This window comes from Ursus americanus, chromosome 30 (genome assembly GCF_024610735.1).
Source record: "Ursus americanus isolate L20-20 chromosome 30, mUrsAme1.1.p, whole genome shotgun sequence".
Lineage (NCBI taxonomy): Eukaryota > Metazoa > Chordata > Mammalia > Carnivora > Ursidae > Ursus > Ursus americanus.
The window spans coordinates 17,576,915-17,603,106 of NC_142156.1; the positions used below are offsets into that span (position 1 = coordinate 17,576,915).

Here is a 26,192-nt window from a genome sequence, read left to right on the forward strand (position 1 = left end):
ATCCCAGGGTCCTGAGATCAAGTCGTGTGTTGGACTCCCTGCTCAGCAGGGAGCCTGCTCTGCCTACAGCCCCCCTCCCCCCGCTTGTGCTCTTGTGCTGACAAATAAATAAATCTTAAAAAAAAAAAAAAAAAAAAAGGTGAAAACCTGTTCCTCAGTCTCCTCATCCAAATAGATACCAGCTGTATCTATTTTCTCTCCTAGGCATTTCTCTATGGATAACTTATTAAAACTTTATTAAAATAGAAATCACAAACCTTTTACATTAATATATACTTATCTGTCTCATGCTTTTTTAATGGCTTCATAGTGATAACACCCACTAAAATTTGGGGAATGCTTGCTTATTGCATACCAAGCACTGCCATAAGGGCTTTATGGGTTACTAACAACCTTCACAATTCTAAGGAATGTGTGATTATCTTCATTCCCAGTTTACAGATGAGGAAAATGAGGCACACAAAGCGAACTTGCTCAATGTCACACAGCATTTATAGCCATACTACGTACTAAATCAGTCACCAGTTTCATGGCCATCTAGGCATTTCTTATTTTTCCTATTACACTGTTATATGCTGAACATCTCTGTGCATGGAGATTACTTCTGGAGGACAGATTCATAGAAGCAGAATTTTCCCACAAACATATACTCCCACCAAATTTAATTCCTGTCATTTCTTCATTCTCAATCTTGTATTTTTCTGAGCACTGGTAACACTATACAACATGGTTTCTTCTAATTTTTCCAAAATCTTAATCAGAGTGACATGGATGGAGATGGTACTTACTGGTACTGTGACTACCTCTGAGTCATGGGGAATGGGGAGGAGGTAATTACAGGAAATCAGGAAATGCCAGCTCCAAGAGATTTAGATGAGGCTTCAAGATCAACTAGTCCATCGTGATCTGATGGTCAGGGGAGATCTTCCTGAGTTCCTTGTTTCCTTAAAGTCTTAGCTACCCTGACTGATGAATGAAGGGCCCTAGGTCTCAAAACTCTCTGCTTCTAATACACCTGGACTGATTTCTGTAAGACTATTTGTTCTGCTTCCATACAAGTTCTTAAGATTAAGAACTTAACATCTCCGATTGTGAAACAGGACTTACAGGAACAACTAGGATAATGATTTTTACACTATCTGGATGCAGAGGCTCAAACCTACACCTCTAGCTAGCCCCGTTCTCCTATCCTTCTCACTGCAAAACAACTCCATATGGGGGAAAAGGGAAGAGAGCAAACCTGCTCCCCACCTTATTTGGTCATACATTTTTGCTTCCACTTCTCTGACCCATGTTTATCATTTTAGAGCATTTGGGTTTGTTTTTTTGTTTTTTTTTTGTAAGTAATCTCTACTCCCAACATGGGGCTTAAACTCATTATCTCAAGATCAAGAGTCTCATGCTCTATTGAATGAGCCAGTCAGGCACCCCATATTTACCATTTTAGAAACAGGTGAAAGCTATTTAACGATGTCCCAGCAATACTATGTATATTGCTTAACAATATTTTACTTAACTATACCACTTAATTGTACTTCTCCCCGCCCCCAGTTTTATTGAGATCAACATCTAACACTGTATAAGCTTAAGGTATACAACATAATGATTTGATATGTGTAAATTGCAAAATGATTACTAGAATTACTTAACATCCATCAGTTCATAGTTGCAATTTTTTCCTTGTGATAAGAGCTTTTAGCAACTTTCAAATATACAATATAGTACTGTTAACTGTAGTCACCATGCTTGACATTACATCCCCTGAACATCTGTCTTATAACTGGAGTTTTGTACCTTTTGGCCACCTTCACCCAATTCCCTAACCTGGATGTCCCTGGCAAACACCAATGTGATCTCTGTTTCTAGGAGTTTTGGGCTTTTTGTTTTTTTTTAAATTCTACATATAAGTGAGATCACTCAATATGTGCCTTTCTCTGCCTTATTTCACTTAGCATAACACCCTCAAGGTCCACCTGTGTTGTTGCAAATGGTATGATTTCCTTCTTTTTTATGGCTGAGTGAAATTCCACTGCACACATATAATACACTTCTTATCCAACTCATCCATCCGAAGACGGTTAGGTTGTTTCCATGTCCTGCCTATTGTAAACAGCACTACAAGTAACATGGGGGTAGAGATATTTCCTTGGGATAGTTATTTCTTTTCCTTCAGATATATGCCCAGAAATGGAATTGCTGGGATCATATGAAATATGTACTTTTAAAAACCAAACAGCCAGATCCTGAGGTAGACTTCTAAGAAGAAGGACAAATGAACCCCCCTGAAATTGCATGCAAGATTCTGAATGTGTCTTCGGGGAGGGAGATTTCATCAATTCTCAAAGGGACTGTGATCTAGAAATGATTAAGAACCACTGCACTAGAGCTCTGTTTCTCAAAGTGTGGTCCACCTGGGAGTCTGGTGGAGGCGCTGAACAATCAGACCCCATTTCAGACCTACAGAATTTAATCTGGACTGTAACAAAATCCTCATGCACGTGAAATTAGAGAAACATTGCTCTAAGCAGCTAGTCAAATCTGAAGGCCTGTTTTTGTCTGTTTTAAAAAGAGCCCTCAATGGAGCACCTGGGTGGCTCAGCCAGTTAAGCGTCTGACTGTTGATTTTGACTCAGGTCATGATCTCAGGGTGGTGAGATGGAGCCCCAAGTCACGCTCTGCAATCAGCATGGAGTCTGCTTGAGATTCTCTCCCTCTCCCAGCCCCCCTGCTCAAGTGGGTGCACACACATGCGCGCGTTCTCTCAAATAAATAAATAAAATCTTCAAAAGAGCCCACAAGAATTATTTTTACACTGGGAAAGGCTTAATTTAAAAAATATATGCTTTTCTATGACTGTCTGGGGCCCACACAGCCCCAAATATTTACTAAAAGGCTCTGTACCCCTACCCCCCAAAAAGCTTGCAAACCGCTCTGCTCTACAGCACTGAATTGATGTCTTGGATAGTGTTAGGGGTTAGGGAGCTTGGCAGTTATGGACTGAAGTGTTTGCTGATGGTTCAGACTGCTCCAATCCTTTTTTTCCTAAAAGCAAAAGTATACCTGGACTCATGGCCCCAGTTAACAAAAAAGGCCACATTATCAGAATCAAGTATCTTTTTTTTTTTTTTCCAAGATTTTATTTATTTATGTGACAGCCAGCCAGCGAGAGAGGGAATACAGCAGGGCAGTGGGAGAGGAAAAAGCAGGCTCCCAGCAGAGGAGCCCGATGTGGGACTCGATACCGGAACACCGGGATCACGCCCTGAGCCGAAGGCAGACGCGTAACGACTGCGCTACCCAGGTGCCCCAAAAGAATCAAGTATCTTTTAGAACCCGAAAGCTCCTGGGGCGCCTGGGTGGCTCAGTTGTTAAGCGTCTGCCTTAGGCTCAGGGCGTGATCCCGGCATTCTGGGATGGAGCCCCACATCGGGCTCCTCCGCTGGGAGCCTGCCTCTTCCTCTCCCACTCCCCCTGCTTGTGTTCCCTCTCTCGCTGTCTCTCTCTCTCTGTCAAATAAATAAATAAATCTAAAAAAAGAACCAGAAAGCTCCTTTAAAAAGTCTACTCCAATTACCCAATTCTGTGGAGGTTAATCTGTCCAGTGTCATGCAGAATTAGAATAATAATCCGGGTTCTTCTGTCAATCAGTCATCTTTGTATTTTACAACTTTGTCTTTCCTTTCCCTCAACTGCTTGGAAACACTGCTTCACAGGTTACTAATTTCCATTACTGCAAGATGACTATCCAAAGTGAAACTTTTCTTCCCTTAAAGAGTTACCAAGTTTAAGAATTCATTTTTTTATTGACTAAGTTCCAAAACTGCTGGCACTACTTATTGAACATTTACTTTTCATTTTAGGAAATAAAAAAAATCAATCTCTTTAGAAGCTAAAGCAAATGCAATTTTATGTTAAGACTCATTTCTGTCACTTACGTAATCTTAAGATATGATTTGCTCTAAAGCATACTTCCTATAGGACAGAAATCATTTAAGGATACTTATATCTTTGTATTATTCACCAACTCCAGGTTACTAACACACATAAAGTTTGTTTTAAACAATCCTGAAAACAATGGCCTTGAGAGTAAATAAATAACCCCCCAGGCATACAACGGAACCCCCAAAATTCTGAAGTGAAGACTTTTATGACTACCATAGCTTGACTCACTTTAATAAAATTAGCAGATAATCTAGAAAGCTTAAAAATATGTTCATTTCTCACAAAATTATACCCGATTTTACTAATTTTGGTTTCCATCCATCCAACTATTTTCCTGGAATTAAGATAATACAAAACTACTGCAGCTTCAGAAGATGAAAATGTAGGTAACTATTTCCGTATTTTTACTTGCCAAAGCAATTTTATTTGGCTCCTATATTCTAGATACTTCTAAGGTTTACATAGCATTTGCTATGCATGCTTACACAATGTCTCCTTGGAAAGGTCATTAGCTGGTATAACAAGATCTGAAATTTAACTTCCTCAATCCCTACATCTCCCCCCCAAAAACCCTCCTGGTCCAGCCTAGCCTTCCAAAAGTTCAGCAAAACTACTCTACAGTCATCCAAAAGCTAGCAAGAAGAACTTTATCACCTGAATTTAGGAGATGAACCCTATATCCAAAAAAAAATGGCTACAAAAAGATCTCTCTTTCTGCAAGCATCAAAATAGTAACTCCATACTTGCTGTCATTTCCAAAATAGTTCACAATATTCTCCAGTTTTCAATTCAAAGAAACCCTCAAACTTAATTTCATAATTTAAATGAAAATATAAAAGTTACCATGTCTAAAAGGACAGATCGTGCCATTTATCCCTTCATGCTATGTAGGGTAAGACTGACTGCCAAGAAATAATTTAGATCTACACTTAAAATTTAAGTTCATTTCTATCATTCACAGAACCGAATTATTGGGCTAAATGCCAAATGACAGAGTCAACCAGATTACTAATCCTAATAAAAGCAGAAGTTAAAAAGCCTCAACATGTATAGTTTTAATGTTTTAATAAATAAACACTTATTTATCTGGCTCAGGTTAAGCAGTCACAGAATGTTTTTCCTATATGTTCCATATATCATTGTATGTGTTTTAGGATTATGTGTTACCCAATTCGATGACCCACTGGTTCTAGTAATTCAGCAAAACTATCATTTCTAATTTGGATAGAAATATACAACCACCATGAGAAGTCACCAAACAGACCAAACAACAATAGACTGACAACTTAAAAATTAAATTGTGACCTGGCTTCAACATGATAAGGGCCATTTACAAAAGTCACAGCTAACATCAGACTTCATGACAGAAGACTATGCTTACCCTCTATGATCAGGAACAAGACAAGGATGTCTGCTCTTGCCACTTCCATTCAATATTCTACTGGGGTTCTATCTAGGGCAATTAAACAAGAAAAAGGAACAAAAGGCACCCAGATGGGAAAGACACAGAAATATTTGCTTGCAGATGACATGATCTTATATATATAGAAAATCTTAAGGACTCTTGAAAAACTAATAAGATTCCAGCAAGACTGCAAGGTTTAAGATCAACAGACAAAATCCAACTGTATTTCTATACACTAGCAAAGAATAATATAAAAATGAAATAGAGAAAACAATCCCAATTACACACAGCTTCCAAATAAAAAAAACATAAAATACTTACAGATAAACAAGAGAAGTACAAGACTTGTACACTGTAAACAACAGAATGCTAAATAAAAGACCTAAATAAATGGAAAAGACACACTACATCCTCACCCAAGTGGCATCTGATGTTCTTGCACTGAAGATTTAATGTTATTCCCCAAAATGATCTATACAATCAACATTAACTCATCAAGATTCCAGGTTTCTGTTTTGTTTTTGGAGAAATTAGCAAGCTGATCTTAAAACTTTTATGGAAATGCAAGGGACCCAGTATACTCCAAACCATAAAGAAAAAAAAAGTAGTGAGGACACAAACTCAATGATGTCAAAACTTACTACACAAAGCTACAGTAACCAAGACAGTGTGGTGCTGGCATAAGGATAGACACACAGATCAATGGAATAATAGTCCATTTGTAGTGGAAAATGTGGTCAACTGATTTTTCACAAGGGTGCCAGACAATTTAATGAATAAGTCTTTTCAACAATTGGTGCTCAGACAACTGGATATCCAAATGCCAAAGAAGGAAGCTGGACCCCTACACACCTCACACCATATATTAAACCTCAGTGACCTTAGATTAGGCAACAGTACCTTAGGACACCAAAAGTACAAGCAACAAAAGAAAAAAACTAACAAAATGCAACTTTATCAAAACTGAAATGTTTATGCTACAAAGGACACCAAGAAAGTAAAAAGAAAACCTACAGAATGGGAAAAATTCTTGTAAACCGTATCTGGTAAGACAGGATTTTTAAAAACAAAAACACAACACCTTACAGATCACTAAAAAGACAAATAACCCAATTTAAATGGATAAGGATTTGAAAAGACATTTCTCCAAAGACAACATACTAACAGAAAATAAACACAGGACAAGATGCTCAACATCATTAGGAAATTAGGGAAGATACCACTTCATAGCTAAAATTAAAAAATAAATAAATGAAAGACAGTAACAAGTGTTGGTGGAGAATGTGGAGAGACCGGAACTTAAAAGCTGTTGGTGGGGAATGGAAAATAATACAACCACTTCAGGTAACTGAAGTGGAAAATAAGACAACCACTTCAGTTTGGAAGCTGCTCACAATGTTAAACATAGAGTAGTCAGTCATATGCCCCAGCAATTCCATGGCTAAGGGTGTACCTAAGAGAGTGAAAGCATACGTTCACACACGTACACGAATATTCACAGTAGCATTATTCATAAAAGCCAAAAAGGGGAAACAACCCAAATGTCGGTGAACTGATGAATGGATAAATAAAATGTAGTACACCCAAACAATGGGATATTCAGCCATAAAAAGCAATGAGATACATTATACACATGAATGAAATATGTGACCCATGCTACATGGATGAATTCTCAAAAACAATATGCCAGGTGAAAGAGGCAGTCTCAAAAGGCCATATCTTGTATGGTCCCATTTATACTCAATATCCAGAGTAAACTGTGGCTGCTGGGTTCTAGGGGCAAGGGGCAGAAGTGACTGCTAATGCATATGGGCTTTCTTTTTTAGGGGATGAAAATGTTCTGAAATTAGATAGTGATAATGACCACCCAACTCTGAATATACTAAAAACCACTCAAATGTACACTTCAAAAGAGTGACTGTTAAGATGTGTGAATTGTATCTCAATAAACCAGCTTAAAAAGAATTGTGACCTAGGCCTCTAACAAATCAAAATATGACTGATATACCTGTTGTGTGTACACTAAGTATACAGTATATTCTCTAGCACATGAGCTACAGTTGAAGACAGAAGCAAGAAATCACGAAAAGATTCAGTTTCCTCACCTGTAGAGTGTGAACAACTGTACGTATCTACAGAGTGTACTCTGGTGAAGAGCCAAACACTTGCAACCAAGTCGCACACTCGAAGTTTAGCTACTACTGAATGTGTGCATACAGACTTCCAATTATCTGCTCGGTACAGAAGCTGCACAATAACCATGTTTCTATTAGCTGAACCTACCACATACTTCTTTCATTTATTATTCACTGAGACTGTCACATGCTCAGCAAGAAGATTACGATGGTCAGTGTGACAGTTCTGCCCTCACTGCCTCGTGATATGACAACAGTACTTAATAAAATGTTTGCACCTATCTAAAACTAGATACCATCTCTGTTCTGCATCCTTAGAATGGCCAAAATTCAAGAAGAGTAGCATACAAGAGCCCAATGTTCAAGCACTGCACATGCTTTTTAGCAATTCATGTACAGTGGGGAAAAGAGTAGGAAGGAAAAAGTGTAAAACTATCAGAACTGCTTGCACTCCCCACAAAGGTTTCAGAAAGGTGAAAGCAGAATGGATTTAAATGTGTGTATTATTTAGAATAATTACTACTAAGTCTATTCACCTAAGATGAGGAATTTAAACTCATCTTTTAATATTAAATGGACTGTTTTTTGAATATTAAGAGAAAGGGAGTAGTTGCCAGAAGCTGGAGAAGGGGGTAAAGGGAAGTAACTGTTCAACGAGAACAGAGGGTCAGTTTGAGAAAATGAAAAAGTTCTGAAGATGGATGGATGATGGTCTGGAGATGGTTGCACAACAATGTGAATGTGCTTAATGCCACAGAACTGTGCATTTACAGACAGTTAAAATGGTAAACTTTACATTATGTGTATTTTACCACAACATATGCAAATAAGGGTACTCCAGGCAGACTGGAAATCTTAGGTCACACACACTGAGTCAATCACTATTTGTCCTTCCTAAACCATCAAACACAGCATACAAACCACTACATTTTAGGAAACAGAATTTCACAGTGGACAAGGAAAGTCAGGTAGATTGGGGCTATAACCAAAGTGTTGTCACTATGAGATCTGTGCACTGGGTAAATTAATAAGTTATATAAAGTTTGCTTAACTTCCCAAAAAAGGCCAGGAAAGTTCAGTGGTACTGAAAACTGAAAATAGAGGCCTATATGGCTAGAGCATAGGGAGAGGCATGAGATGAAATCACAGAAGCAAGCAGGAGCCATACAATGCAAGGTCTTTTAGGTGAAAAAGCATTTTATATTTCAGGTCCAATCGGGAAGCCACTGAAGGATTTTAGCAGGTGATCTTTAGGAAACTGCTCTGGCTGCTACGTGGAGTAAGGACTGGAAGAAGGTGACAAAGGAAGCCAGAGCCCAGTAAGGACACAAGGAAAGTCCCAGTGCGAGTTAGTGAATGAGGAAACAAATTCACAAATTTGGGTTTGTTTTAGAGAGAATCAAATGGTCTTAAAGACAGATAATGAGAAGGAAGGACCAAGATGACTTCTAAGCTTCTCTCAGCTAATTAGTCGGTCAGAATGACGTACTGAGACTGGGAAGCCTGGAGAGCAACCAGACTGAGAAGAAAAGTCAAAAGAGTAGCTGGCCTTTATCTCTTTCCTTTTCAAAAGGAAAGATGCCTTGAGGGTCAAGGTTACAGCTCCCTCTGACGCTATTTACCATTGCCATCTACTGATGCAAACTCAGGATAAACGCTTTGGTGCTAATTTCTCTAACTTTTCATATAGACTCAATATACTGAAATAGCCTAACTAGCATAAAAAATTCTTAAAATATTTTTAATGTGAGAGGCTGAAGAGTATATGAGTATACTATCAGATTAAGCTGGAGAAATGGAAAACACACAAAGCCAAGCGGAATCTCATACACAAATTTAGGTGACATTATCAGCAACTGCACCTTGCACGAAGGTACTTCTGGAAAGACAAACCATCTTCCTCTGAGGTCTCCTTCCTCAATTACCAGCACCACCACCACCCAGTCACCTAAACCAGAAATCCTGCCAGTGCCACGGATTCTACATCCCAAGCCCAGTCAGTTCCATACACCCATCTGGTTATTAAAACCTGTCATTTTGCATTGAAATCTGAGACTCACTTGTCAAACTAGAGTGGACGTAATTTCATGCCCAAGGGAGATTGAGTTATTTTGGGACGGGACCTGGTAAAACTTTACAGAGCACCCCCAGATGATTCTCATGCGCACCTCTGCCAAGAACCACTATTCATAAACTCAAAATCTTTCCTCGTTATTTTTTTTTTTTAAGATTTTATTTTATTTATTTGACAGAGAGAGAGACAGCCGGTGAGAGAGGGAACACAAGCAGGGGGAGTGGGAGAGGAAGAAGCAGGTTCCCAGCGGAGGAGCCTGATGTGGGGCTCGATCCCAGGACTCTGGGATCACGCCCTGAGCCGAAGGCAGACGCTCAACGACTAAGCCACCCAGGCGCCCCCATTTTTTTTTTTAAAGATTTTATTTATTTGTCAGAGAGAGACAGCCAGCGAGAGAGGGAACACAAGCAGGGGGAGTGGGAGAGGAAGAAGCAGGCTCCCAGCGGAGGAGCCCGATGTGGGGCTTGATCCCAGAACGTCAGGATCACGCCCTGAGCCGAAGGCAGACACCCAACCAGTGAGCCACCCAGGTGCCCCTTTTCCTCGGTATTCTTAATGCTACTGCTCTCATCATCTCTTGCCTCATCACCTCTGGCCTAGATTATCAAATAGCCTATCTCCAGCCTTCCCCATTCTGACCTATTTTCTATATCACAGCCAGAATTCCCTCTCCAATTCTTATTTTTGTTATAAAATCCACTGTGACAAATGGTAAAAACTGAATGAGGTTTGTCAATCAGACAAGTTTTGTATCGATTTCCTGGTTTTGATAATTGTACTGAACTTATACTAAGAGAATGCCCTTGATTTTATAAACACTCAAGTATTTAGGATTAAGGAGGCATCATGCCTGCGATGTACTCTCAAACAGTTCAGACAAAAATGTGTGAATGTACAGATATCGACTGAAAGAGGATAATGCACATGTGATAAAACGTTAACACTTGGAGAATATGGGTAAAGGATATGTGGGAACTGTTACTATTCTTAAAATATTCTATGTCAAAATAAGTTTAAAAAATGATTTAAAAAAGATACAATCCTGTAAATGTATTTTTTAAAGATTTTATTTATTTGACAGAGAGAAAAAGAGAGCACAAGCAGGAGGAGAGAGAGGAGCAGGCTCCCCACAGAGCCGGGACCCCAAGAGGGGCTCAATCCCAGGACCCTGCGATCATGACCTGAGCTGAAGGCAGATACTTAACCCACTGAGCCACCCAGGCACCCCTGTATTTTCCCTTATGATTTTCTTAGTAACATTTTCTTTTCTCTAGCTTACTTTAAGAATACAGTATATAAAACATAAAAACATACAGAAAACAATGTTCTGTATAAGGCCAACAATAGTCTACTAGTAGTAAGTTTTTGGGAAGTCAAAAGTTATACACGGATTCCTGAGTGCCCCAACTCCTACGCTGTTCGAGGGTCAACTGGTAAAAAGTATTCAGAGCTCAGCAGGGTGTGAAAAACCATGACAGGGGCGCCTGGGTGGCACAGTTGTTAAGCGTCTGCTTTCGGCTCAGGGCGTGATCCCGGCGTTCTGGGATCAAGCCCCACATCAGGCTCCTCTGCTGGGAGCCTGCTTCTTCCTCTCCCTCTCCCCCTGCCTGTGTTCCCTCTCTCGCTGGCTGTCTCTCTCTGTCAAATAAATAAAATCTTAAAAAAAAAAAAAAAAAACCATGAAAATGTGAATAATCCAATATGATAACTCTCCAGCAAAAAGACTAGACTGTTCTGATTGGTTCTGGGCATTCAGGGCTGCCTAAAAACATGGCACTGATCTTGAGCAATGACGGTAACAAACTCCTTTAAGATCTGTGGAGAGCTCTGGCCTTGCACTGGATTCACAAACTGTTTAAAGGTCTTTGAAGCTGAGACATGCCCCCCCCCCCGTGTTATGTAGAAGTATTTTAAAGCAGAGCTTTTTTAGAGCCAGGAAATTACCCTTAACCATCTACTTAGTTTGATAGTTACAAGTATGACAAAACATTTGTGTCAGGAATCAAAGCAGGAAAAGCTAATGTAGCCCTAAGCTAGTATTCTAAATTGCTCAGTACAATAACTGTCAAATCGAGATTAAGTTCATTATTTCACTAGTGCTAGTGTTCTACCATGGACCAAAAGTAGTAAGTACAACAGTTCAAAACACTTTGTTTAAAACAAACACATCTTAGGGGCGCCTGGGTGGCATAGCGGTTAAGCGTCTGCCTTCGGCTCAGGGCGTGATCCCGGCGTTATGGGATCGAGCCCCACATCAGGCTCCTCCGCTATGAGCCTGCTTCTTCCTCTCCCGCTCCCCCTGCTTGTGTTCCCTCTCTCGCTGGCTGTCTCTATCTCTGTCAAATAAATAAATAAAATCTTTAAAAAAAACAAACAAACAAACAAACACATTTTATCAACACGAGGGGAGGTGCCAAACACCTAGAAATAAATATACAGAAAACTTGATTTGTTTGGAAGACACCAAAACCTGTTGATATAATTGATACATAGGAGCATAATTTTTAAAACACATAATTATGAGCCTTGAGAAAAGGACTGCATTCAGATACATAATCTAGAATAAATCAAAAATGACAAACTCAACTCACCAGCAATTTCTACAATATCACCAGGAACTATGTCTTTAGCTTTAATCCGCTGGACACTCTTTCTGTCCTGTCGATATACTTTGCCCATTTCAGGCTCATATTCCTTAAGGGCTTCGATTGCATTCTCAGCATTTCTTTCCTATAAAAAAGATAAAAGTAGTAAAGACATACTTGCCATTGCAAATTAGTATTTTAGCCCAAGGAATCAAATTTTAGATTTCTAAACTTTAGAAAAAAGATACAAGAGATGCACATTAATGATACTTGTAAACAATTCACATAAGATGATAAACACTAGGCTCTTATAATTTTGTGCTAAAAAATGAAGAATTAAGTACCATAACAGGCCTAAACAGGGAATAAAATCCTAAAAAGGGAAAAGCAGTTACAGAATCTGTTGTCCCCAAGACCACTGTACTGTGTAACATGGCCCTAACCTCCAGCCACAGCCACACCACTGAAACTGATCCCATCTCACATGAAAGGTGATGGTCTGGGGCTGGACTGCCTAGGTTCACTCCAGGCTTTTCCCCCTAACAGCTATGTGACTGTGCACGAGTCACACAACACACAGGTGTGGTGCCTACAAAATCTGGACACCAATGCTACTACCTCAAGGGCTGTGAGGATTTACAAACTATTTAGACTTTTGGCACACAGTACATGCTATGAGTGATGAATTAAGAAAATCAAGTTACATCTCACAAATTCTAGGAAATCTCTCTGCAGTAGTCAAGACCAATAAATGGCTGGAATCTCATCACAGAACTGTCAGTCCTGGGATACCTGGGTGGTTCAGTCGTTTGTGTCCAACTTTTTTTTTTTTGAGAGTGAGCGAGGGAGCGAGCATGACCGTGCATGGGTGGCAGAGGCAGACAGAGAGGGAGAGAGAATCTTAAGCAGACTCCACGCGGAGTGCAGAGCCCGAGGTGGGGCTCAAACTCATGACCCTGAGATCACAACCTGAGCTGAAGCCAAGAGTCATGACAGTTAACTGAGCCACCCAGGCTCCCCAAGAAGCTGACCCTTGATTTTGGCTCAGGTCATGATCTCAGGGTTGTGAAATCAGGCCCTGTTGGGCTCCGAGCTGGGCATGGAGCCTGATTAGGTTTTCCTCTACCCCTCCCGCCTCCCCCTAAAAAACCCCAAACTGCCAGTCCCATAAATATATACCATATATATACCATATATATACCATATATATATACTGTATATAAACATATCAAACCTTAGCCACACACAGCTTTTCTTTCCAAATTTTGAGATGTAGAAATCAAAATACGTATTAAAAAAAAAAAAACTATAGGAAAGTTTTAAGGAGGGGAAAAAAAAAAGAGAGAAAAACACATGTGTCAAATTTGTTTTCTCTCCTTTTGGAGAGTAAGCAATTAGAAATCAAGGAGCGAATCTACACAGTGCATGCCCAGGTGAGGCTACTCAATGCACAAAGGAAAGGATTCATTTCTCTCACTTTTTGCCTTCTGATATAAAGCTCAATTTAATCTTTACCTGGTAGAATTTATGCACAATACTATGTGATTTCAATTTTTAAAGAAGATTTTATTTATTTGAGATAGAGCAAGAGAGAGAGCACAAGTGGGGCAGAGGGGCAGAGGGAGAAGCAGACTCCCCGCTGAGTAGGGAGTCTAGCTCAAGGCTCCATCCTAGGTCCTGGAGATCACGACCTGAGCCGAAGGCAGACGCTTAACTGACTGAGCCACCTAAGTGCCCCTGTGATCTCATTTTTTTACCTTAATGTAAGAAGTATGGTCTGCTGCAAAAAAAAATCCCAAAACTTGCTTAAAGTGAATTTAGAGGACTCAAAACTGAAAGCTAATGGCATGAGTCTCACTTTAAATATTTACATCCCTGAAAAAGTATAGAATATGTTAAATCTGGAAACCCCATGACAAAAATAATTTCAACCCCATATCAGATCTGCTTAGATAATATTATCTGCATCACCTCATAATTAACAGAAATACCTGATTGTTTAATTCTAATTGTCATTGATATAAGGTCCTTAAGTTCAAATGCTACTGACATTGTAAAAGAATAAATTCTCAGCACCGTTGCTATTCAATTAGTCAAATTTGAAATCACTTTTTTTCACAGTACTACCTCTCCCATTTGTAAACTGTGGCAGTTTTAATTCCTTTTCTCTGTCTTCAAGGTCATGTCAGATAAGAGTTTAACTAGATTCCTCAAGGTTAAGAAATGTCCCAGGAGCACTGTATTTTACTTCTACTCAAAATTAGCAAAGTGCATTTAAATTAGAAGCATGAAAGATAAATTATCTCAGACCCCAAGGACAAAAATGCCAATTAAAATTACTTTAAAAGCCTTCCCTTCAACTCAAATGACCAAAAGGAGTATTTACAATGTAGGGGTGGGAAAGGGAAACGATCACAGATTCAAATAGGTTATACCAAGTGCTCAATTCGGCGGCAGCAGCACATACACTAAAATTGGAACAAATCTCGGTTTCTCTGTAGTTCCCAATCACTTGTCACCTTCTTTAAAAAAAGCCTTCTGAGAACACTGGTCAGCATAATGTGCCCCCCACCCTCCAACCTCCCAATACTACCTTACACTACACTTATAATTTCCCTTACTTCCAGAAGGTAAGAACTCTTCAGTATTGCTCATACCATTCTGTATACTATGTAAATGAGATGAAGACCTAAGAATGTTATTTTTTAAACTAAGATAAATAGAAAAGTCCTACGTAAACTGCTGCAAAATTTTACTTCAGAATTTGGATCAGCCTGGGCTTGGATTCAAATCCCAGATACTCTGTACTACCTGTATGGCCTTTAAGAAGTCACTTAAGCACTCTGAACCTCAATGTCACATCTGTCAAATGCGAGTATCATTTGCCTTTTAAGATCACTGCAACAATGACATGGGAATGTATGTGAAGTATCTACCTTGTAACTGGCATAAATTATTTAATAGGAAAATATATATTACTAGCTTGAGAAGGACAATCTAATGCTGTATATTGTTTCTTTTGCTTATATTGTTTACAAGGGGATCATTTTCACTTAAATATAAACAATTTTAGAAAAAATTAAAATAAGAGAAATATAGCACAATAAAATTTTCTTTTAAGTAGACCATCTTTCTATACGAGCCCACTACATAAAGGCCTTCATGTTTATTAATAAGATCAGAAGTTTACAATTTTTTAAAACAGATTTACTTATTTTAGAGAGGATAAGTGTGTGTGGGGTGGGGAGGGGCAGAGGAGAGGGAGAACCTTAAGCAGATTCCCTGCTGAGCGGGGAGCCTGACATGGGGATGGATCTTACAACCCTGAGATCATGACCTAGGCCAAGATCAAGAGTTGGCTGCTCAAGCGACTGAGCCACTCAGGAGCCCCAGAAGTTTACAATTCTAATAGGACTAATTATGCTTATAAAAGGTTTCCACTGTATGAATGTAGATGCACTCTACCTGAGTCCTCAAAGGGGTGATTATACTCATATTTAAATATCAATACTCAAAATGAATTTGAAGTATTAGTCTCAGTCAGTTAAAATATATTAAGAAAAAAAAAAATCAAACAGATCAACAGTCCTAGGAAAGTTAAAGTCCTCTAAATTAGATATACACAGAACAGCAATTACACGAAGGGGGGGTGGGCAGGAATCCCATTATGTTTCTGTAAACTGGCTTCCATTCTGTGAGTCAGAAAGGCCTGAGCAACTGAGGGAAAAGAGCCAGGACTATGCTCTGAAGGGAAAATCATTTTTATAGCTAAATACAAAAAAAAAAACAAAAAACAAAAAACAAACAAACAAAAACCAAGGAGAATAAAAAGGACATTGAATTTATGAAACTTTTCATAGGAAGCAGCTAGGAAATATAAAGACAGATATTGATTCTCAAATTTCCTGGTTTTCCTCAAATAGCTTCTCTCACCCATTATTCTTAACTCCATGCTACCATGAAGGATGAGCAATTTTAACAGTACATTCACATGCAGGAGAGGTCTAAAATGTTGTCATTAAATAAACAGACAAAAGAAAAAACACAATGTAGATTTTCCAGAGATATCTTTAAGCAATACATCAGGGGGAAAAAACAGATTCATACAGTTTAAATCACTTATATAAACTGTTAAACTCTAGCACTGCAGAATTTTTGCTTACCTGCCATACACCCACAATTGCATTGGCTACTAATATAAGTAAAATTACAAAGGGTTCTACAAAGGCTGTAATTGTTTCTTCACCTTCTTCAAACCAAGCCAAAACCTAAAAGAGAAATGGCATGTGTTAGAACTGTAATGTGTTTTTTAGGCTTAGTGCCGCTTGACAACAAAAGTGGCTGGTACTAAAGGAACTGCAATATACAAAATCTCTCTTCTTACGGTCCCTAGAAATAAATGGTGGCAAAATGTAATGACAGCAACAACCAGTTTATGTCCCCTGCTCAGAGTAATTCTTGAGAATCAAAACCACAACTTCTTAATATTCTTCAAAAGCTGATTTAATTTTTCACATAATAATTGTTTTAAAATCCAAATAAAATACTTTCTGGGAAATAAATCCCATTCATTTTACATTGATATATTCAGAAAAAATAAAACCTGAATTCTCCATTTTGTTAACATAAAAGGCAATCACCTACAACTTTGCTGATTTGCTTAATACTCCTACCAAATAACATCGATAGACATAAATTCATTGTAAAAATCACTTGCTCATGGACTCAAAATCATAGAGTACTGAGAGCATCCTGGTTATTTTCAATGGTATCACCCACTATAGGTCATCTCAGGATTACTCAAGGTTGTTCTGCGATCAGGAATCTATTTTGAAAGTCAACTTCCATATGACATCTACTACAGCAACACAGCACTTCAGAGAGGACAGAAGTCCACACATGTTATTTATAATGGTACAGAACACTGCCCCCAAGGAAAACGAGCAGAAAATTAATTTCGAGCTCACACAACCATAACCTTTGTCAGGACGTAAAAGCTACGAGTTAAGAGAGCCACTTCATAATTCAGCAAACTTAAGGTGGTAAGAGAACCCAAGATATGAATCTTAAGAATGATAAAGAACATGGTAAAAGAGACATCTAAATAGTTAAAAACTAATTTTTGTGAAAAACTGCCAATCCAGAAAGGATGTCAAACATATCTAATGATTCAATCTGGGAGTAAGATTTGCCTTTATTTTTTAGCATTGCTTAAAATGTCTGCATATTTCACAAAAAAATCTTTTCTTTAAAAGACCTATTTAGTAAACAACAAAAGTACTGGTTTTGATACTTTTTAATACAGTCAGATATGACTCATGGCAAGAATGAAACCATCTATGTTTATAACTTAGTGGAATAGTATAAAGTGAGCTTTTACACAAATACTAAACAACCAGAGAGGTGAATAAGACAAAGCCTAACATGAATTCTGCAAGTAAGATAAGGGAATGATGAACAAGAAATTTCAACCTGAGCAGGGAAAAAACCGGGAGACACCAGGACCGGGTCCTGATAGGTACCAATGACGACTGACAGCTAGTGAACTAGGGCAGGCAGAAAACCAGAATGAATATAAATGTTGCCGCAAGCTTTCAACAGGGCATTCCTGGTGTTAAGGCCAGGCCTAGTGCCAAAATGAAAACTTCTCTAGGAAGTTATAAATTTTGATAGATGCAATATCACAGCTGCTTTCATACTAGCCTTTCAAGCATTTGCCAAGGAGAGCATATCAGAAATAAGAAACTTAATTAGCTCTTGGGGGAGAAAAATCACTCAACTTGATGCATAACTAGGACCTTTCCAAAAGGTCAGTGAGGCATTAGCAACTGCAAGATAAGCTTCACACCTTGTTAAAAGAGGGTATGAACTTCCCTCTTGGCAGCTGGGCCTAAGGAACAAACTTAAAGTAATATCCCCTAACAGCTGGAGCAAAGGAAGACTACAGCAAATAGTGACACGACTATCAGAGCAAATTTCTACTTTTCAAAATATGTGTGGTTCCTCTGCAGAAGTAGAATTTATCAGTCATGTAAAAATCCTAATCTGTACAATACAGTAACCTTTTCTTCCACTATAGGATTTCAAATGTTTATGTGTAAGAAACCCAAGCATTCATAATTATTTGAAGGTTCCACAAGTATATTAATCACTGCTTGATGAGAAACTAGTGGGCAAATCTCTCAGGGTGGAAGGCTGGTGCTGAATCTATTTAAAATCAACAACCATCAATTTCCTGAATACTTCTTAAAATGTCTATTTTGAAACCACAAATTGCTCAAATAATTAAATGCCACAGCCCAAAGTGAAGATCAACCCATATTTCATTACTGGTAAGAACCAAACCAACTGATCACGTTCAGATCATATTATGCAGTCCTTCATGGTTCCTATTGAAAGGAAACCTAGTTTACGTAGGATGATGATGGCTGACAAATGAAAAATCCCAGGAGATGAGAGAGTGAAGAAGAGTGTGTGACACATTATTACCAAAATGAACAATGCCTTATTAGCATTATAGTATAGTCAGTTCATAATTATGACTTATCAAGTTATACAAAATATATTCACATGGGGATAAATGTTCTAAAAATCTTCACTAAAATACGTTGAACATAAATGATTACCTATTTGTATTGCCTTTTGTTCACTACTGTATCCCCAGGGGCCTAGAAGTGTCTCTGGTACACAGATGATGCTCACTATTTATTGTACAGTGGCATGAATGAATGATAACTTATAAGGTACAAGACCGTGAGGGCGGTATTTGAACTTAAACATCTAGAGCAAGAAGTAACCAACTTCATCAACACCATCAAAGGAAAGTGGAAGAAAAAGCTACTGCAGTTAATTTTAGGCACAGTGTTTCTTCTTTGCTTTGAACTATTAATACAGTAACAATACTTGTCTTCTGGGGTTTATATAATCCAGCAAAGTTTCAAATTTGCCAAACCTATTCAAGGTAACCACTTACTAATGAGTACTCAACTATAACTTAGACTGCTTCAATAGGGTGGGACAGGCTATCTTCTAATTATCCGTAATACTGATCTCTGCACAACACAGTAACATCTGACGGGACAATCAGAAGATGCTGGAGAGCAGAGTTTAATAAATAAAAGCACACTTTAATCCAAGGTAAAAAAGTGTGTGTCAGTGGAAGACAGTTATGTTTCTATAACTCTATTATCTTAGCTACATGTTGGGATAATGTATGAGCTCTCAATGAGATCCAAAAAAAGAACATGAGAGAGATCATAAGCACATTTTTAAGACTGAGGGCACCTGTCTATATTCCTCTTTGTATCCTTAGAAACTTGCAAGGACACTGGGTACTCAAATACTTGTTCAATGAATGAAGAAATTTACATTAAAAAAAGTTTTAATAAAGAGGAAACCAAACACTTCACAAGAAAGAAAATGTATCCCCAGTAAATGTTATGACAATTTTCTGGGGGTGGGAAACAAAAATTCTTTTAGTCATTAACAAAAAAGAAAAAAGAAAAAGGTATGAATTAGACTACATTCTCTTCTGATCCACATATAAAACTTATTTAAAAATACTGGCTTTAGATTTGAGAATACAATCTTCTTAAACATACACACACATTCACCTTTCAAAACATTTTAAAGAAAGGCTCTAAATAAATTAGTTAAACCAATCAGTGAACTATCCATTTTATCTTTTCTTGAAAAAAATAAAACACAGAAGAGTAAAATCATTACATAATATAAACTACTTCTTGACTATATTGTTTTAAGAAAACCAAAGAAACCAGACCTCATTTATTTTGAAAATACTACTAACACACGCTCACTCAGATATCCGTTTTATCAAAATCACTAACCCAGGCTCTAAAAGAAATGAAGAATCCCCTTTAAAGGGTCCAGTAAGAAGGAAAGACACTATTCAAATACAAGTGACAAGCTAAGAAGTGCCCTGGTCTAAGCAAGTTTTAGCAGCATTTTAGGGTCACTCCAAGTAGCTGTGGTGGGGAAATGGGGATAGAGGGTAGAGCAACTTTTGCAAACTATGTTACCACAGAGGACTTCATGGATTCTGACGATGCAAATATGGCCCTCCCGCTCATCTCCTTCAGGTCTTTACTCTAAAGTCACCTTCTTGGAGGACTTTCCTGACCACCCGATGTGAAAACTATAACCCCCTCCTCATACTCTTTCCCCCCTGCTTTATTTTTCTCCATAGCACTATCACTGTGAAACAGACTACACATTTTACTTGTTTACTACCTGTCTCCACTAGAATGTCAGCTCCAGGTTAAGAGCCCTTGTCTATTTCATTCAAATGCTGTATCCCCAGTGTCTGTGCCATGTCCCAGGTGTTCAATAAATACTTACTGAAGCAGTGAAAAAAAACAAAAACCGGTATTCCAGTAAGCAACCATATGAAGTATTAAATGAAGGGCAAAATTGTGACCAAGGAGGATGTAAAGACAAAGTGAAAGGATAGCAGGTCATGAATGTCAAAGAATTTCTAATGTTACTTCATATGTAGTGGGAGAGATCATAGTTCACTTCTTCCAATCCAAGTAAACTTAATACCATTTCTATCTGGCGAATATTGCAATTAAACTTTATCCCTACAGGTCATGAGTATAAAACATTAATGCAGCTTCCTACAGTTAACAGTTTACTTAGTCTGATATCTGAAATAAATCACTAAAGCCTAATATTTCTTTTTAACTTGAGCAGAACCTGATGATATATCATGTACATGTTATAGGAACTGTCCATTCAATTCTTCAAAAGAATATGAATATTCTACCATGACTTTCCTGTCAATTAGGAGTAAACAGACTACCACAAAAAAGACTCCGTGATGTTTTGAAAGATAAATGAGGAATGAAAAGGTCAAGAACAATATAGTAATAGCGCCAATTCCACATGAAGAAAATCAACAAAACAGGTCTGATATCCCAAATGTCTTGTTCAAACAAGTCAGAGCAAACTAACAGTATTTCCTAAACGTTTATTATTTTTGTTTAGCAACCCATGAAATAAAAATGTCACACAGTTCATTTCCTGAGCATTAACTCCAAGTTGTTACCAAAAAGGTAATTCAAATTTCAATTCCAAAACATAGTTCGATAAAGCTATAAAAACCCAACATCCTACCCTATGATAAATTAGAGCAATTCTTTTAAAACCCATTTGAAAATGCTTAGAAACTACAAACTTCTTACTTCAAAATAAAAGCCACATACCTCACTAATTCAAAATGTTAATATGAAGTCATTCAAACTGGCAACTCAAGAGATCCTATACAACCCAAATATTCAATAGCTTGTTTATTGGAAATAATGCTGATGTTACAACACTGCCTTAAGTTACACACACAGAACTCAATAAAAATTTTTTTTATCTCTGCCTTGTATTCACCAGGTGATTTACTTCTAAGATGTCCCTTATAACCTTATTGAACCTCAGTATTTTAAGTACCAAAGCTGAGGCTACTTCAGAATTATGCAGGTAGCTTAAACATACATAAACATTACACTACCCCAAATGTATTATTTGTTTTGCTCCACGACAATGTACTGAAACTGGTAATCAAACAGCTCTACCCCTTTATCTTAATCTGTAAAGCAGCAGCCATTTAGGAGGGATGGGGGAGGGTGGAGGAGCGGGTGGTGGTGAATTAATCAAGGACAGACAGACCTGTAAGAGGTATGGAGTAATTCAGGACACTGAATGCTTTGCTATGACACTCTCAATTTTATTCAATGAAAACCGCAGAAAAGATTCGTGAGGACTGAATTATTATTAATAGCTACATATCACTTAGCCAACATGGCATGATAGATTTATTAAAGTCTCATGTCAGAATCAGTATACAGTATTACTCCAAAGGCTCACCTTTTGCCAATTTCCCCCCCTCACCTAAAGAAGTGCCCGCTGCTTCCTTTTGATTTAGTTCTCGAAGCAGCCTACTATGATATCGTTGTCATAAAGACTGAGGTAGATTCCTGGGGCCTGCATATGTACAAACATACAAAAATGAAACCTTGAAGCTGTGTCAATTTTGTGAAGCCTGAAAAAGTATTGCACTGGGTGAATTTCACTTCCCATCATGGTTATAATAAGAATAAAATACTGTAATTTAAGAACAAAAGTCATCTCATGCTGTTAGGATTAGGAACATCTGTATCCTATTCATGACCATTTTTAGGAAAACTACCAAGAAGTCCATTGCCCAAGAAAAAAATGCAGTAAAAAATTAATATTGAACAGGAAAAAAAATGTTAATAACCTAGAATACCCTCACCAACCCATCACCCCTTTTCTACTGTAGTTTTTGCATTTCACCAGTTTCTTAGCAACCATACAGGACTCAAGTCGGTAACCACACAGAGAACAAGAAAAAAAAAAAAAAAACAGGTTGGTTTTTTTTTTTTTTTTCTTTTAAAATATAGAACCAGTTGTACCGAACCTAGTTCTCTCTACCTAGGAGTCACTGAAGACAGGGGTCCAATTTAGATAAATATACCACCCTAAAGGTCAGTGACCAAATTTGGTCAACAGTGGTGCCATCACTGCCGTCATCATTCTTGTCACTGTCAGAAACAACTGTCACCTTGCCATTACCAGGAAGGGAAAGCAACTGGAATATTCCTTTTGTAAGTTCTATTTACAGACTACAAAGGGCCCAACATCATCTTAGTATCTTACACAATGGAAGAACCCAAAACAGAAAAGACCTTCTGACAAAGAACTTTTTGATATTAAGATGTGATAAACCACAAAAATTTATAAGACCCCGCCTCATTTAGGAACAATTTCTAACTGCACTGTAATGCCAGGCATTAATTTTCCGCACACAAATGGCTTCAAGTGCTTGTTTATAATTTTAAAATACCCAGATTTTAAAAAAATGAAGACACTGCTGAAATCTCTATATATAATGTTCTCACCCAACAGTCAGCATTTGTTTCTTGGTTTTTCATCTCTGTAACAGTCTCTACTTTTTGGAAAGAAATTAAGTTTCTTTATACTTACAAAAGATATACAAGCTGCCAGCAATAAAATTCTAACTAGTAAGTCTTCAAACTGCTCGATCACAAGTTCCAGCAAGGTTTTTCCTGTTAGAAACAAACATTTGTTGTAAATGTCATCTTAACATCAGCACACAAAGGAAGTAAAAAAAGAACATGTTAAGATTACTCACCTTCTTCAGCCGGTAACTCTGCAGAATGTAGAAATTCGCCAGGCAACGTGTCAAGAAGAGGGAAAAAATTAGCATTGTCTTTATAAAGTGAACTGCTAAAACTATCAGTCTTCGAAAGACCTACCTAGATATATGAACCTTCAACCATTTTTAATGGAAACCATACCAAATGGTATCCCAAGAAAATATGCAATATTTGTTGTAACCAGTACCTTAGGTCTATCCAAAGCGTAAAATCTCATCGCTACCCACTAAACAGGGCTCCCGAAACAAGGTGTCATTTCAGCTATGTCATGACTTCTGCCAGATGTGTAACTTCGGGTAGTACAAGAACGGTTAGAGGCTTTCTCAACTGTAACGACGCCTCATTAACTGGCAGGGGACAAGAAAATGTCTCGCAGGGTTCAACCCAGTTGCATGAGACTCGTCCCTCCCTCCAGCGGGGCCGGCTGCTGCGGGTGAGAAGCTGCCGAGCTAACTGCGTGCGGGGAAGGTCAAGGGCTCGAGGCGCGGGGTCCAGGAGGTAGAAGCACGACTCCGGAGCCCTCGCCTGCAGTCCCTCTCCCGCGGGGCCGACGCGCGGGCTCGACCCGCCGCCTGCAGCCCTCGGCGGGCGCGGAGCCCAGACCCACGAGGTGGAGCCCGGTCAGCCATCTTCCCTGGCTCTCGGGCCCGCGCCGGGCCGCGCGGGGCCCCTGCAGTCCCAGCGCCGGGCACCTACCGTTAGAGCCCCATCTCTCCTTGAGCTTCTTGACCTGCTCCAGGCTCAGCCCCGTGCTCTCGTTGACGCCGAAGTGGCCCAGCACCTCCTCCACCGTCTTTGTGTGCGCGTTCTCCATGGCTGCGGGGGCCCGGCCGGCCTCGCCTCCAGTCCCCGAGGCCTCCTCACCTCCGCCTCGCACTCGGGCCGCCGGCTCGTGCCACCCCGGGCGCCCAGGCGCGGACTGGCCTCTCCCCCTCCTCCTCCTCCTCCTGCGGCCGCTTCCGCCTCTCCGGGCGCTGAATCACCCCGCGCCCCCTCCCCCAGACAACCGCCCCTCTCGCAGCCCGGCCCTCGCCGGCGCACGCCCCGGGCTCAGCTGGGCGGTGGGGGGCTCCTGACCCTCCCTCCCCTCGTCAGAAGGGAGGGCCTCCTTTGCCCTCAACCGCCCGCCGGGAGCGCAGGCCGCGGCCCCCGAACCCCCTCCCCGCTCTCCTGAGGTGATTCGCGGCCCCGCCCGAGCCGGAGAAGGGGGCGCCCGGCCGACCCCTAAGGGGAGAACGGAGCGAGGGCGGCGAGCCGGCGGGGTGGTGCGCGGTGCACTCGCCCTGTTCCCTCAGCTCCGCACCCCCGACAGCGGCGGAGGAAACTGCGGCGAAGGAGAAGGAGGTGGCGTCGGGGACGGCTCCGCGGCGGCTGCTCTAATAGCATTTATCCGCCGCTGCCTCCCCTCTCGCCGCCGCCGCGGCATGTGGACGCCGCTCATTGGCCGAGAGGGCCCAGCGCGGCGCGGGCGGCACGGCCCCGCCCCCTCCCCTCGACCCTCCCTCCCGCGCGACTCGCGCCCACGCCGCCGCGCAGGCCCCGCCCCCTCCCGCGCACCGCCCCCAGGAACCCGGATAGAGGCCGGCGCGCGCGTTGCCGCGCCCGCGCAGTGTGCGCCCTGGCCCGCGGGTCGGTGTAGAGCTAACCTTAAGCTGAGCTTGGGCTCCGGCGGTCTTCTATCTCCGCCCGCCCACGGACACAGAGCCAAGAGAGGTGGAGGGTTCGCGGTGGGCTCCCTGCACTCGCTGCCCCGAGGTTAACCGCCTGCCCTCCGGGTCGGCCTGGGACCGGGGTGGGTGTCTGGGAAGGCGAGGCCGAGGAACCTGGGAAGTCGGTCCGCACTGGGCCTCCCGAAGCGTGCTCGGCTTGGTGTCCTTGGCTCGCCCACCCCCTCGCCCTCTACCTTGCGGGCCGCATTCTGCATCCTAATCTGTCTCCTTTAGAGCCCCCTTCAGGAATCGAGGGGAGGAATTCCGCAGTTCATTTCCCACACGGCCCGAATCCCTCATCTGTCGCCTCAGGAACACGGCATCCCACAACCCCAGCCGAGCGCTCCTCCGCACACCAATGTCAGCCCTTCCCCGGCGGGGTCTGTGCTCTGACCGAAGGAATCCCACCCCAGGGAGGAGGGAGGAGGTTTTAATTTGAATAGCCCACACAGTCACACAGTACATGTCTGCCTAAAAGTCACAGGCTTTGCCACCGTAGCTGCCAAAGAACGAGAATTGTGCTGGGAGGTGCTTCACTTGGGCATTAAGACCAAGGCTATTTTCTGGATTCCACTTTCCCCAATAGGAGAAAGAAGGACTTTAATCCAAAACCTATTCTTAAACCAGAGTTGACTTGCTCCAGAAGTCTGTACAAAACCTAGGTGACAGCAAAATAAAGGGCATTTTGCTTATGTAAAGTTAGATTACTTAATAGGCGAAGGGACCTTTGCGTTGAATTCATGAACAAAAGGTGAACATATTCGCATCACAAAGAGCAGCCTTGTTAAGGGAGTATGTCGCAGAATGAAGCATTTAGTCTACTTTTGTGTTTGGCAATAGTGTACCATCCGCATGAGCCAAAGCAGAGAAAAAAAACACCTCAGTTATCCCAGATGGCTCAGTCTCAGGACTTCAGATGAATTCCTTCAGCAGATGCAAATCACAGTATATTACCCAGCTGAAAAAATCAGGCACGTCATTTCATTTAATTATTTCCAAGGAGTGGAGGCTGGCATGCAGTTTTGATTGATACTTGGAAAAGGACCAACAAAACCCTACACGAAACAAACAAAATTCTAGTGTATGGCAATGCGCTAAGAGAAGCAAGGTGGAAACTGGTTAGGTCACAGGA

General features: G+C 40.4%; 1 protein-coding gene across 2 annotated transcripts in view; it reads right to left on the reverse strand.

The window, feature by feature from the left end:
• The window catches only part of ATP2A2 (ATPase sarcoplasmic/endoplasmic reticulum Ca2+ transporting 2), a 56,520-nt gene extending 31,729 nt beyond the window's left edge, over positions 1-24,791 (reverse strand). Inside the window, exons 1-5 of one of the 2 annotated variants that reach the window (XM_087857361.1) lie at positions 24,048-24,791; positions 23,327-23,344; positions 23,158-23,240; positions 16,305-16,409; positions 12,148-12,286 (exon numbers count right to left, since the gene is read on the reverse strand). In XM_087857361.1, coding sequence (XP_087713487.1) covers positions 12,148-12,286; positions 16,305-16,409; positions 23,158-23,240; positions 23,327-23,344; positions 24,048-24,165 — 463 coding nt within the window. In that variant the 5' untranslated portion in view covers positions 24,166-24,791. The remainder of the gene's footprint in view (positions 1-12,147; positions 12,287-16,304; positions 16,410-23,157; positions 23,241-23,326; positions 23,345-24,047) is intronic. The other variant, XM_045777133.2, reaches the window with a different exon arrangement.
• Between the last annotated feature and the right edge of the window lie 1,401 nt (positions 24,792-26,192).